We start from the raw sequence: 14,757 nt of genomic DNA, 5'->3' as shown, positions 1-14,757 counted from the left end.
AAGTAGTTTTGTAATTTCGGAAAAAGCGAATATTGCATTCGAAGCAGTTCCTTCACATGAGGCCATGATACATTCTAGATATATTATTATTTCTCCCAATGATTTTGTATTTACATCAGTATATCATATTATTTCAGTTTATTGCTCGCATTCCTCAAAATGGAACGAACCAGAGAGTATGGAGCCAGCCCAACTACTTAACAGTACTTACTTATCCAAATTAACTTGACACAGAAGACACTCTTCAGATCTGGTTCTCGTTTGATCTCATCAGGCAACCCCAGAAAAACACTTAACAAGTTAGCGCGAATATACAAGATCTTGTGTATGCAGGAACTCATGCATAACCTCTCGATCCAACATGTCATGTCGCTTAAATTGTACCAGCACGGCTTCAGTTCTCCGATACCTCGAAAATAAACGAGACCAAGAACTAAGATTCAAAAAAGACTACAAGAAGGTTATAGGATGATGTTTAACTCGATCACCTACGCTGTAGCTTTGGCCAGTGTCTTTTCCAATGTTGTGGCTGAGAAACAAAGCACTTTTTCGGCTTCGACATTAAAAGTAAACCAAGAGCTTTTGGACCTACATCGAGATCTCATTCAATTGAAATCAGTAAGTGGTTATGAGATTGATGCGGCAGTATATCTTCAAAACTATCTTGAATCAAACAATTTTACTGTGGAACTTGAAACTGTCTATGGCGACTCGAATCGCAAAAACGTTTATGCTTATTATGGCAAGGAGAGAAACACCAAAGCTTTACTGACATCACACATCGACACTGTTCCTCCTTACTTCAATTATAGCGTGGTTGACAATCGCATTTATGGAAGAGGTAGCGTTGATGCTAAAAGTTGTGTCTCATCACAAATTGTTGCTTTGAGTCAACTTTTCAAAGATGGCGAAGTTGAGGAGGGTGATGTCGCCCTTCTCTTCGTTGTCGATGAAGAAGTCCAAGGCAGAGGAATGGTATATGCAAGTGACAACTTAGGCGTTGATAGTTGGGAACATGTCATCTTTGGAGAGCCAACTGAGAACCGTCTTGGAGTCGGCCACAAGGGTATGGCATCTGCTCAATTGAAAGCTCATGGAAAGGCTGCGTAAGTAGAAAGCCACTCTGGCTGGTGATTTCCTCGGAACATGTCTAAGTTCAAGAAACTAATTCAACTTCCTTGTGAACTAAATCTAACTGACAATTAACAGCCATTCTGGATATCCTCATCTGGGAATAAGTGCAACTGAGATTCTCATCGAGGCCCTCTCCAAACTCATGAAGACAGATCTTCCTGAATCGGACTTACTGGGTCCTTCCACACTTAACATTGGAAAGCTCAGTGGAGGTGTTGCTAGTAAGTATCGAGCGTTTAAGTGATTCGGGTATTGTTTATACTGGTATCATAGATGAATCAAGGGCTAAGATTCTAACTTATCAGATAATGTTGTGCCTGCTGAAGCTGAGGCTTCTATTCTCGTACGAATTGCTGAGGACGAAGATAAGGTCGTTTCTATCTTTAATGAGATTGCTGCGAGCAATGAGCATCTTGAACTTACAGATTTATATCATCGTCCTCCTCAACACCTGGACTATAAAGTACCTGGGTTCGAAAGCATCATCTTGGCCTATGGAACCGATGTCGCTAATTTGGCAGGTAATTTTACCTCGAAATACTTGTACGGACCGGGAAGTATCTTTGTTGCTCATTCTGCCAACGAGTATATTACTATCGAGGACTTGCACGAGAGTGTTGACGGATATAAGAAACTTGTTCGATACTCTCTTACTGGTTCTACTGAGCCAGCAATTTAGCTGTTTGTGTTCACTACATTGTACATAGATAGCATATACTTTATCCACTGTAATATTTCGATAATTATCTAAAATATGTCATATCAAAACTTAACATAAATGAAAATTCAAAGTTATTTTTTTTCTGACCTCGCCATTGTCGAACATATCTCTGGACAATTACTCATAAGAGGTTGCTAAATATTTTTCACTATAATAACCAGGGTTCCTCCCAATGTACCCCTGATCAACATGACAGGCACATATAAATCTGCACTCTTAGCGCGTTTTAGTGTGGTCCTCCTTTGAAGAATTGAAAATTTTAAGTAACCCCTATGACGTCTTCGTTCATTGGGATAGCCCTGAGATAATTTGAATTAAGTGGGAGTTGAGTCGATTAGGAAAGTTTATCGCAGACTTCTGAAAAACCTCGTTACAAAAATCGAAGGTGAACCCTAATCGCAGGGGCTATCTGCTACATAGTTGCGTGTCTTACCACTGATAGCGATCCAACAGGCGTATAAATCGGGCCGCCTTGAAATAGGGTACCTGATACTTGTCTTCATCTTTGCTGGCTCGTACATTTTAAAGTTTTCTGGCTACTGTTTATATATTCGTATGACGTCGAGTTCAAGTGAAGACGAGAACATTTTTGAAGACTGTGAAAAAACTGAGCCAGGACTTGCTTCGACATCTTCATCTGCATCACCGAACATAACTAGTGCAATGTGGAGACCTAATACCGAGCGTCGACCATTGCCTATGTACAAAGATAAACCAGAAAAGACAACTAGAAGAGAAAGTCCGTCAGTAAGAAAAATCAGGAAAACTGTCGGATTCATTGTATTTTTTACAGGAATCTTATACTTGGTGTACAATATTGGCAAGGCCACGGCACCCCTTCCTGGTCGAGGAAGAACTTATAAAGATATCTTATCGTGGGGATCTAAGCCAAAAGAGCCTGAAACTTGGCCTGAGAAGCAACAAGCTGTCAAAAATGCATTTATCGATTCGTGGAATGGATATAAGAAGTATGCGTGGGGTAAAGATGTTTACCGTCCAGTAAGCAAGACTGGTGTAAATATGGGCCCCAAGCCATTAGGTTGGATCATAGTTGATTCTTTGGATACTCTGCACATAATGGGTCTCAAGGATCAACTGAAGGAGGCCAGAACTTGGGTTCATAAAGATTTGGATTATAACATGGATTATGAAGTTAATACATTCGAGACAACTATTCGCATGCTGGGAGGGATGCTCTCAGCCCACTATCTTACAAAAGATGATATGTACCTTGACAAAGCTGCTGATCTTGGCAACAGATTGCTTGGAGCTTTTGATTCGATTAGTGGTATTCCATACTCGAGTGTAAATTTACATTCCTCAAAGGGTAAAAAATCTCATACTGACTTGGGTGCCGCTTCCACAGCTGAAGCTGCAACATTACAACTTGAATTCAAATATTTAGCTAAACTCACTGGAGAATCTTTATATTGGGAAAAAGTTGAAAAGATTCTTAGCATAATGGATGCGAACAAAGTTCGTTCTGGCCTGGTCCCTATTTACATCCAACCTGATACTGGTCAATTTAGTTCTAGAGTCATTCGCTTGGGATCAAGAGGCGATTCTTATTATGAATATCTTATTAAACAATATCTACAGACAAATGAGGAGGAACCAATCTACAAAGAAATGTATGATGAGTCTGTCCAAGGCATTAAGGATCATTTAATAAAGCAGTCTACTCCCAATAAACTTACTTTTATTGGTGAATTGAATACTGGGGTGGGTGGCAAGTTAAGTACTAAAATGGATCATTTAGTGTGTTTTGCAGGAGGTATGCTGGCTATTGGAGCTACAAATGGATTGCCCCTTGATGATGCAAGACGCAAAGGTTTCTGGTCTACAGTTAGGGAGGCTGATATCCAACTTGCAATGGAGCTAACTCATACCTGTTATGAAATGTATAGCCAAACTCAAACCGGCCTTGCTCCAGAAATTGTTTATTTCAACACAGATAAAGATAGCACCAGTGACTTTACTATTAAACGTAATGATGGCCATAACCTTCAGAGACCGGAGACGGTTGAGTCTCTGTTTATCTTATGGAGACTTACAAAAAACCCGATTTACCGCGAGTGGGGATGGAACATCTTCAAGTCATTTGAGCACTGGACAAAGTTACAAGGAGATGCGGGTTATGCAAGTATCAATGATGTCCGCAATACGCCACCTGCGTTCCGCAATAACATGGAATCCTTTTGGTTATCTGAAACACTAAAATATTTGTATTTGCTTTTTGATGATAGCGACGAGCTCTTACCTTTAACTGATGTCGTATTTAACACGGAAGCCCATCCTTTCCCCAAATTCAGCATGGACCCCTTATTCAAAACTGGTTGGAGCAGATCCAAGAAGGCCACGGCACCAACCCCTGGGAATGCAGCTGCTGACGAACCTTTGCAGAAGCCTATTGATCAAACAGATAAAAAACCAAAGCCTATCAGTAAAGATGATCGAAAGGAGGCATCCAATGCTGAAGCTCGTGCAGAGGATATCCCTGTGCGTCAGGTGGGTGCAGCAGACACAGCTCCCTCTATCTCAGAGTAAACTCTCTACCGAGATAAAGACTCAACGCTGATTGTTAATAATCAAAGTATCTTTGAGAGGTGGCCGAAACAATAAAATAAAATTGTAAATATACTATTATCAAAATTTGAAAGTATGCCTGTTTAAGCACTTGTATAAAGAAGCTGACAAGCAATTCGGCTAAATATCTAATAGAACTACTGATTGACATTTATGAAACAAACGAAATGTATTTAGCCGGTTAATGTTACCCCAGGAAGGTGATTATTGGTCAGGGTCTAAAACTGACTAACCTCTTTGGTAAAAGCTATTATTCGAGAAAAAGTTTTATGGTTTGCTTAGTACGCTAAGAAGTGACAGCCTGCATCTCGGCGGGGAAGATAGAATAAATCTTAGCTCTTTTCAACTACCAACTTATCTGGAATGTATATTTTATAAAAATGAGATTGACGCTATTAATTTCATTTTTTTTCAAAGTCCTTGCTTTAAAATGAAGTGAGAATATATTTTTTTCGCCTACTTACGAGTGTTTTTGCACGATTACATTCTGTTTTTAAGCTCCAGAACTGACATTTGTTATCAGTGGGTAAAAAGAAATTTGGGAGAAAAAAATTTCCTAATTGGGATATCATCAGTTGGAGAACAGTAAGCTAACTGCTCTTAAGGCACTGATCTACCTCTATATGCACGGTAAACCTGCAGTTTGAGTCGATCAATTCAATGTCTTATATGGTAGAATATCAAAATAAATAAAAAAGCACTCACTAGTTTATGTCCAAAAAAGAAATGGAGAGTGTTAATACACTAATAATAATACAGATAGAGCACGTTTACTCCCTAATATATTGTCGACTGGATTTCAGAAGAAAAATATAAATTGGCACTATTTGCCAGCGGATTGTTCTTATTTTTCTTCAGCCAGACATTCAATATCAATTCAAATCAATCAAAGAATCTTCTTTCTCTTCCTAAATTGATCCACGATGCAACTTTCTCCATCCACTCTTCTCTTTTTGACTGCAGTCATTGCTGCTGTCGCAGCCTCTCCTATTCCTGCTGAGAGTCTTGAGGCACGGAGGGTTGTCCCCCCTAAGATTGGTGAGCCTCTCTACAGAAGAGAAGATGAGCTCGAAGCCAGACGTGTTGTCCCTCCCAAGATTGGTGAGCCTCTTTACAAGCGTGATGTAGAGGAGCTTGAGGCACGGAGGGTTGTCCCCCCTAAGATTGGTGAGCCTCTCTACAGAAGAGAAGATGAGCTCGAAGCCAGACGTGTTGTCCCTCCCAAGATTGGTGAGCCTCTTTACAAGCGTGATGTAGAGGAGCTTGAGGCTAGACGTGTTGTTCCTCCCAAGATTGGCGAGCCTCTTTACAAGCGTGAGGAAGAGGAGCTCGAGGCCAGACGTGTGGTTCCCCCAAGATTGGTGAACCTTTGTACAAGAGACGTGTTGTCCCTCCCAAGATCGGTGAGCCTCTCTACAAGCGTGAGGAAGAGCTTGAAGCTAGACGTGTTGTTCCTCCCAAGATTGGTGAGCCTCTCTACAAACGTGAGGAAGAGGAGCTTGAGGCTAGACGTGTTGTCCCTCCCAAGATTGGCGAGCCTCTTTACAAGCGTGAGGAAGAGGAGCTCGAGGCTAGACGTGTTGTCCCTCCCAAGATTGGCGAGCCTCTCTACAAGCGTGAGGAAGAGGAGCTTGAGGCTAGACGTGTTGTTCCCCCCAAGATTGGCGAGCCTCTCTACAAACGTGGGGAGGAAGAGCTCGAGGCTAGACGAGTGGTTCCTCCCAAGATTGGTGAGCCTCTTTACAAGCGTGAGGTCGAGGAGCTCGAGGCTAGACGTGTTGTTCCTCCCAAGATTGGTGAGCCCCTTTATAAGCGTGAGGAGGAGCTTGAAGCCAGACGTGTTGTCCCTCCTAAGATTGGTGAACCCCTTTACTAGGTCAGCTTTTTACCGATCATATCATTCTCTTCTTTTATCCTTATAGTTAGTATTTTATAATATATCCAATTGCTTGCGAAACTGAACCAAAAGACAACTGAAGGCTGATGTGCCCTTATAAACTTGTTGTCATATTGAATCCAGTGATATATACAATGGTATGTTTTTCATTAAAAAAATATTATTGATAACAAATTAGATAATATTATACTCTAGTACCAAAAATCCTGAGTCTTTTAACACCTCCATCAGGAATCATTACAAGTTTAACATGGGTGAAAAGTTCATCTTTTGTAATCGTAGCCAATCCATTAGCAAGAGAGAACTCGTGTTCTTTACCTGGTCCAGCAGGAGTTTCACCCACAATGTCTTTCCATGCGGAATCTGTAGCTGATATCTCACTTGAGGGGTCGAGGTTGATAGCTTCGACCTTTACAGCAGCAGGGAAGTTACCCAGAAAATAGGCAGTGTCAACCACCACCTTTGAAATACGGGCAGGGGCACCTAATTTAATAATTGCCCAATCAACGTGACCCTTGGTTCTAGATCGAGCCGTTTCCCATCCATCACTCATGTCGTGACCTCTGCCTGGCAATAGCAAATTATCGGGACCAGAGAACCGCTTGTCTGACCATGCAACAGCAGAACCACCGTTGGAAATACTTGCTAAATCTAGTACAACGGACTTATCATCGGGGAAGACTGGAACAGGAGATCCATATGCTCGGAACCTGGCAATACCACCATCTGGGTACATTCTTAATCTCAAGTAATTGAATGACTGCTTTGTTAAACCATCATCCCGAGCGAAAAAATGTCTCTGACTGGGTCCACATTCCACATGAGAGATAATAGGCTGCCATTGTACTGTATCAAAACTTGACTGGTTTACCTTTCCCTCAAGATAGACACCTTCAACTGAAATAGCTGGGGCATGATTGCCATTGAAAAATGCAGTGTCTACCTCAACGGCGGCAATACGAGCGCTATTTACACCAACTTTGATAATTACCCAATCGGCCTCCTCAGTATTGTGCCTTCTCGTTTCCCATCCATCATACCAAGCACCTTTTTCAGTATATCTGCCTGCTTCACGAACTGGCGGGGTAGACGTTATCAGATTGGTAGCCTCTGCAAAAAACTCATCACTAAATGCAATAATTTCAGTTTCTAAATGGGTGTTGATGACATTAACGTAGGCCGCAGTTCTTTTTTCAAATTCCTCGAGGGAGACCTGAGAAACAGACATGATGAAAATGAATATACAAAATAAGAATATGACTTAACAACTTCAGTTAGTAAAAAGCATGAAAAATACGAATAAAGCCAATGGAATCCTATGAATCAAAATTCTAACTAACCAGAAGCACAGTCACAATACCTTATATTTCTATAAATAATGTAAGAATCCAAAGAGATTGGAGTGATAATATGTAATAATGGAGTATATGTCTCTGATCCCAGGGGAAGCCGCTCTCTTTTTGTACTCGGGCCATTGGCTGTTCTAAGATGACAGATCGGCGAGGGGTATTCCCTAAAACATCCCAATCGATAATGATTGTGCAAGTCCCGGGTACATCGCGCGATAGCGGCACGGTGCGATAGGAGGAGATAACACTTGTGGCCGCGGGAGTCCCGCAGGTTCTTGATTGTAGTCATAGGACTAACCTAGAGCCCAGTGTTAAGAAACTGTTCTTAAAATAGTACGAGTTACGAGATATTTTGTTGAGTGGGTAATTTCGTTCATTCAGCTGAATACTTTATGTCTCGCTCAATTGTTCAGTCATAAATTGTACTACAGAGATAAAATCTCTGGCCCTGGCTATCTTGAATTCCCAAGAGAGTTCTTCTGATTTCACGCAGTTGCAACTTTTAAGACGATCCTCTTGCGACTCGGGTATATTACTGCCAAGGGGACCCACCCAATTGAACCCATTTTCCAATACCCCCACTAAACCAGTAACCTTTCTATTACACATGATGAAGGAAATAGGAACAAGGATGTAAGATGACGATTTATGACTAACTTACGATGGCATGATGAGCTTATGAACTTGAGATTATAGTTCTAGCATTAATACCCCTCATTTTGTCCTCACTTTGTGCAGTTAGCTTTGCAGGTACCCCTTTTTCACCATCGGCTGCCCAGTGTAAATTACTTGATCAGCACGTGACTTGCATGAAAATATATTTTCCAAGCTTCAAATGAAGGGAAGTCGGTGAAGTAGGATTGTGAATAGAGCCCTTGATATATAATTTTTCAGCTCTGTTGATTAATTTTTGATTATTAACCAGGACCAACAAACTGGTATTTTGTTCCTGAACAATTCATATTTATTTATTTTCTACTAAGGATGCCAGAGGAATTTGTGCCCGCGTGGAAAAAGCTCGGACTTAAAGTCAAACAGACTGATCCACTCGCCGTTGGAATAGTTGGTACTGAACAAAACGAAAACGTCAAGCGAAAAAGAAAGGAGCCAAAACAAGAAACGGATGCTAATGCTGAAAAGGGCCCCAAGAAGCCGCCAAAGAGGGTTAAATTGCCAAAGAATGAGCGACCACCTCCTCCAGAGGCAGATCAACTAGCTTATTTACGCCAGTATCACGAGGATAAAGAAAATTGGAAGTTTTCGAAACAGAAACAAAACTGGATTTTGAAAAACTTGTACACAATTGAAGAATCCTATGCTGAAGCTTTGGATTCATATGTAGACGGATTAGTTGGTGGAGCCAGAGATCGTGTTGTTGAGGAAGCCAGAAAAGTAATATCTGAGTGGAATGAATTCATGACGAAAGAGGACGAAGAGGAGAAAGAGAAGGAAGAGTCAACTTCAAAGGAAGTCGCTGAAAAAGAGGAAAAAATTGAAGAGTCAAATGCCGAATCATCGAAAAGTGAAACCTCAGAGAACTCGAAGCCAAAATCTAAGACCCAGGAACCCCCACAGCCTGTGGCACCTAGTGAGTCAAAAGCAATTAAAGCAAGGCATTTTCTGGAACTGCTTGTGGGCGAAAAACCAAAACTGGAGTTCATAGATTGAGTGCACTCTCTCGAGAAGCACACAGCAGCCGTATAATTGATAGAGAGCTTTAGGCTACATGTATTTATTATATATTACCTTCCTATTCGTTTTTTTGTATATCTTAGCAATATTTCGCATCACCAGACCGTAAGTGCCATAGAATCTCGCCCTTCCTGATCTTGGACACCCTCAATCGCCAAAGAAACATCCTTCACCTTGTACACAGTTCACGAGATTTTAATTTAATATAGAAAATGGCTATTTACTGTTTAGTGGTCCTCCTTCTTGACACCGTGCTTGATGAAACGAGGATTACGGGGATCGTTTATGAACTCATCAGAGTTCATAGAAGCATCAGCTCCCTTTGAGATAAGGTAGGTAACGACAGCGCCTATAAAAAGTTAGTAAAATCCACAATAATAAAATTGAAGGAAAGTGTGTTATAGACGAGGAAGTTCAGGTCGACTCCATTCACTCATACACTTCGAGCATAGAGCTCTATAAATTCGAACATGAGATTTTAACTGTCGCCTGCCTATGATATACTCTGATATACTCTGCCTCATTATAATCAACTAGATATCCATAAAATAGAGAATTGAAACTCCTCAATACACTCTGTTTTTGGGTTTACTCCTTCTCGTTCTAGTATGACTACGCATACAACATCAACCATTCCCTTCAGCAATGTCTGTAGCTGCTCTTCGGCTTTAAGGCCGTTCCTTAGTTCCGTCCTTCAACTAAGCAGTTGAAATCTTCATTAAATACATACCACCAATAAAAAAGGGCCAGAGAGGACGCACTGCCATACGTTAGTATTTGAGACTAGAAAACTGATGTCGTTGAATTATCCACCCTACAAACCGGTCGAACGCTGATGTCTTAATTTTTTGCCAGTTCGTCACGTAACGACTCATGAATCGTAGGCTCGATATCGAAAATCTTTCCTTAAACTGCTATTCCCAGGAATCATTGACTCATATTAGTTTGGATTGGAACATGGAGTCGTGTAGTTCAACTTCACTGTTACATATCCTCAAACCATTCAGACCGGCTAGCTTTTTTTTATATTTCAACATGATTGAGTACTTACAGATAGGAGTGGCGTAAGTCTTGAGAGCCATTTTGATTGTCTATGTTCTTTTGTTTTAAATGGATTGAAAAACTGAGTCTCGAGTCTCCTCCAAAGTGTGCTTCACAAACCTGTCAATATTTCACAGTCTTTTGGGAAGAGCGCTTGCAGAATTTCATTGGCTGAGGAGCGCACGGCTAGATTTTCAATCCTTAGAAACTATCACGTGATCCGATTATTCCATGCGTTACGGAAAATTTGGCTCTCGCCATCAACCCTTTAGCACGCTTTTCAACTGCTAAAGTATTTAACGAAAAATTTTGTTCTCGTTAAGAATCGGGTTTTTTCCAATTGACTGATTGATAGTAGTTCTATTGTGTCAATGGCTAGCTTGGAGATTCTCAACTGGACGCTAGAAGCGAAATTATTTGTTGATTTAGTTACCAGTTGAATGTCTCCAAGTTAGTTTTTGACTCTTCATCTGTTGCAGCCGGAAATCAGCTAGTTTTTAGCTATAGCACATATTTATCTGGATATGTGTTGCTTTCTGGCGGCTAGAACGATCCCTTACAGGTCCCTCTGTTTGAGTCGCCTGTCTTCTCCATAGGCAGACCGATATAGAATGAGTGAACATATTCTATAAAAATAATATATCTGCGCTAGAACAAAACCTAAGATCAATTGTGTATCTGCGAGATTAGCCTATTGTGGGCTGGCAGTATATTTGTTCCGTTGACATTCTCTCAGATCCTACTGAGACGCCGGAGGCTACTGACACATGATCTACATAGTAGATTATCTATCGATCTATTGCTTATTCTACACATGCTTCCAAACCTTTTCTGAATCGCTCGAGAAGTTCCTCGGTTTCTTCAAGACCGACACTAATCCTCACAAGGTGGCGGTCAACACCAAATTTTTCTACAAAGTCTAGTTCCAAGTAATGCGCAATGATGGTATATGGACACGAGAGAGTGAAATTTGTTCCCAAACTAGGGCCCTTGGCCATGACCATTCTGTCGAAAAAGTTCTTAGCGTGTTGGGGATTGTGAAACACAATCGAGAAGAGACCACCATATCCTCCGCCATCAACTCTACACGTATCGTAGTACTCCTTGGTAGAAACATATTTAGGATAGAAAAGGTCTTTGATAATTGGAGATTGACGAAGTAATTCAGTAACAGCTTCGGTATTTATGTTAATCTTTTCGTTACGCTTGGCAAAGTCTCTACTATTACGCTCAAGATAGATAGCATCCTCTGCCCAGAAATTATCCTCATACTGGCGGCCAAGAGTATCCTTTAGAGCTTTGAAATGCTTTCCTCGAGGATTTAACACAAGGCTACCACCCATAACATTACTTTCACCACTGAACACCTTTGTCAGACTGGAAACAACGATATCGGAATACGGCAAGACATGGATGTTAACGAAGTTTCCTACAGTCTCATCAACTACTACGGCGAAATTGTACTTGTCGGCCAGTCGACGGATATTAACCAAGTCGGGAGATTTCAACAATGGGTTTGAAGGGAACTCACAGAATAATGCAACAATTTGTTCACCATCCTCTAGCAGCTTTTCTAGCGCGGCCAGATCTGGCTGTTCACCGTTTCCATAAAAGTGAACGCCTGGTCCCCACTTTTCTAGGATTTTTAAGGTGTCAGTGTAAGGAAAGCCAAAACACACAGACTTCTTTTTCCCGTCTCCTAAAGCCTCTAAAACCGCCCGGTGAGCACTGTAAATACTCGTCATACCAGTTGCATATAAATACACATCATCTTCACTCAGTTCTTCGAAATTTCCATGCCGAGAAGCACTTGTACCACTTTCAGTGATCTTACCAGCGATTCTACGACGAAGGGCCAGTTTGGCAGCTGGGGCAAATGACAAGTCCAGGTTACGACCGAATCTTTCTTCAACAAATGTAGACTGTTCTTTATTAGAATCAGCATTACTGTTTGAATTTTCAGATAGTCCTTCTAGAACTGGACTCTGTGAGCTACGGCGATGAAAATCTTTGTATGAGCCTTTACCTGAACTAGTATTCGCCCCATTACCACCACCATTATGAGGATTATTGTCGCCCCAGTGCTCTAAGAAGTATTCTCCAAGCCTAGAGGAAACACCTTCTCCAGTATGCTGCCAGTACTTTCTAGCTACTGAGTATTCTGACTGAGGGAAAAACACCACAGCGATATGGGCTTGTATAGAAGATCCGTCATCTTGACCCTCAGATGGTTTTGGTGTGGATAACTGAACAATACGAACAGGGCATGGTTGTAAGGTTGAATATCTTTTGATAAAGTCTCGGCATCTACACGCAGTGGCATAACTGGGGAAAATCAGACTCTTTTCACCTTCTCGTCCATATGAACTCTCAATTTCGTCACTCAAGGCTTGAATCCTGTGATGAACAAAAAAACGAGGATATCCAGAGCTCATTTTGGATGCTACCCAGTTCTCTCCTTCTTCATAAGCCACATTGGCCGCCCATGAAGGAAGTGTTACACTGACAGCATGTGGAGTGTTGGAAGGGATTGGACATCCAACTGCAGTTGGTGGAGAATCTATAGAAGGCATGATAAGAAATGAAACCCAAAATGAAAAGTGTATGAGCAAGAAGTAAGGTTGACTCTAGGTTTCTCCCCACTTTCTATATCAACTACTGCTCAACCGTAATGCCGATGATCTGTAGCCAATATGGTTGTACATTTTGGCGGGATCAATAAGACTCATAGTCATTGACTCCTAACCCCACCGTCTATCAATGCCGTATGCAGGGTCAGCTAAAAGACGTGCGAAATAAGGTAATGTAGGTGTAACAAAATAAGTAGACTCTTTTTACTTGTAACTTTTCCTTTCGTTGGTATTTTAGGTTTACAGTGAAGTCATCTTTTTTTCTGTTTCCTTTCAGATAGTCATCAGGGAACAGCATTAACCGTGAGCACGGACACCACAGCATTGTCAAATTTGACAGCAGTATTTCAGCACCTAACGTTCTGATATAATCTAATTACATACGTATAGCTATCTGGATATAGTTCAAAGCTAAGCTGATCCAAGCAGTACAAAAAAATATGCCATTCAGCGAAGTTAGAAGCTAAAAAAGGTCGCACCCGGAGTCGAACCGGGATTCCCAGAATCAAAATCTGATGTGATAACCGCTACACCATGCAACCGATTTGTTGAAAATTTTATTTCCTAGAAATATACAAAGCTAAATATCCATGATATTGTCATCGGATTAATAACTGGTATAAAGCAATTATTAACATATATTTTCTCTCTATCTTACTAGGGTTCGTTTAGGAAAGAATAAATACATTTTTACCTATTTTGTGGGCTCAGTATCAATGATTCGAATCAATAATATGAGTGCAGATCTTTCAGAATACATAACCAGGCAGGAAGATGCTATACCGATCTCCAAAAGCAATCGTTGGGTACCCTCTCTCTACAGAATCTCATATACTTCTAGGGAATATTTAAATAGTATTAAAACTTTTTCGATCTGCGAAAGTAGGGTAAATCGTAAAAAGTGAAAAGTGCTAAAACTGTTGATGGAAGACGACGATTCCTCGATTGATTACTCTCAGCATGATCCAGGCCCGCCTGGTGACTCTGTAGAGCCAAGTCCGGGAGAAAACGACCAAGATTTGATGATTTTGGGCCAAAATGAAAATTCTGCCATCGAAAGTGTACATGCGTCAAAAAAAGCGACAACAACCACAAGTGAAAAAACAAAGGATAAAGAAGTCAACGAGTCTGAGGAAGAGGTTGGGCCTGGCATAGGACAACCTAAGCCAGCAAGAATCCAGTTCAATTTGCCGGACTGGCGAAGTGAAAATGGAAGCAAGGGGCGTTGGGAAGGGGTATCACGTAGCCCATCGCCCAACAAACGCGCACGACGTCAAATTGATGTCGATGGAGTTGAAAAAGATGAGAGCGATGTCGTATCGTGGATGATGACACAAGTACAGATATTAGTAAGAAAGGTCGAAGACTATGAACAGGTACAGCGGAAGGCGACGAACCTAGAAATGCAAGTGGCCCGGCTCAGCAGTGAGAAGTACCTCATGCAAGGCCAAATGAAGTCCATGGAGAAAGAGCTGAAAGAGCTGAAAGAACAGAATAACGGGGGTACTACAGGCAACGCCGTTGCCACCAAAGATGTAGCTAAGGCAATTCAAGCTCAGGCTGAATTAAAGAAAAAACAACAACAGCTGGAAGGCCAATTATCGAAAGTCACTAGTCGTGTCGACAAACAGACAAAGAGGTTGGACGATTTCGATGCCCAGGCCAAGTCTGAAACTCAGAAACGCGATTCAATGTGGGAGCAGCGTC

The 14,757-nt window shown here is 41.3% G+C and overlaps 5 protein-coding genes and 1 non-coding gene across 6 annotated transcripts; 3 read left to right on the top strand and 3 right to left on the bottom strand.

Moving 5' to 3' along the window:
• Positions 1–468: 468 nt before the first annotated feature.
• On the top strand, positions 469–1,110 carry AWJ20_4612 (peptidase family M20 protein; the record flags this gene model as incomplete). The annotated part of the gene is made up of 1 exon (XM_018881694.1): positions 469–1,110. The coding sequence occupies one exon, from the start codon at positions 469–471 to the stop codon at positions 1,108–1,110; it is 642 nt and encodes a 213-aa protein (XP_018736146.1).
• A 1,300-nt stretch (positions 1,111–2,410) lies between these two features.
• On the top strand, positions 2,411–4,402 carry MNS1 (mannosyl-oligosaccharide 1,2-alpha-mannosidase; the record flags this gene model as incomplete). The annotated part of the gene is made up of 1 exon (XM_018881693.1): positions 2,411–4,402. One exon carries the CDS (start codon positions 2,411–2,413, stop codon positions 4,400–4,402), a length of 1,992 nt encoding a protein of 663 aa, XP_018736145.1.
• A 2,120-nt stretch (positions 4,403–6,522) lies between these two features.
• Positions 6,523–7,566, bottom strand: DAL2 (allantoicase; the record flags this gene model as incomplete). Its single annotated transcript, XM_018881692.1, has 1 exon — positions 6,523–7,566. The coding sequence occupies one exon, from the start codon at positions 7,564–7,566 to the stop codon at positions 6,523–6,525; it is 1,044 nt and encodes a 347-aa protein (XP_018736144.1).
• A 1,105-nt stretch (positions 7,567–8,671) lies between these two features.
• Positions 8,672–9,355, top strand: AWJ20_4609 (uncharacterized protein; the record flags this gene model as incomplete). Its single annotated transcript, XM_018881690.1, has 1 exon — positions 8,672–9,355. The coding sequence occupies one exon, from the start codon at positions 8,672–8,674 to the stop codon at positions 9,353–9,355; it is 684 nt and encodes a 227-aa protein (XP_018736143.1).
• Positions 9,356–11,223: 1,868 nt separating this feature from the next.
• STR2 (Str2p) lies at positions 11,224–12,993 on the bottom strand (the record flags this gene model as incomplete). Its single annotated transcript, XM_018881689.1, has 1 exon — positions 11,224–12,993. The coding sequence occupies one exon, from the start codon at positions 12,991–12,993 to the stop codon at positions 11,224–11,226; it is 1,770 nt and encodes a 589-aa protein (XP_018736142.1).
• A 527-nt stretch (positions 12,994–13,520) lies between these two features.
• AWJ20_4607 lies at positions 13,521–13,592 on the bottom strand (the record flags this gene model as incomplete). Its single annotated transcript has 1 exon — positions 13,521–13,592. It is a non-coding gene; the product is annotated as a tRNA-Gln (tRNA).
• Between the last annotated feature and the right edge of the window lie 1,165 nt (positions 13,593–14,757).

The sequence above is a fragment of the Sugiyamaella lignohabitans genome, chromosome D, assembly GCF_001640025.1.
Source record: "Sugiyamaella lignohabitans strain CBS 10342 chromosome D, complete sequence".
NCBI classification, from domain to species: Eukaryota; Fungi; Ascomycota; class Dipodascomycetes; order Dipodascales; family Trichomonascaceae; genus Sugiyamaella; species Sugiyamaella lignohabitans.
This window is presented reverse-complemented; position numbering and strand designations above follow the sequence as displayed.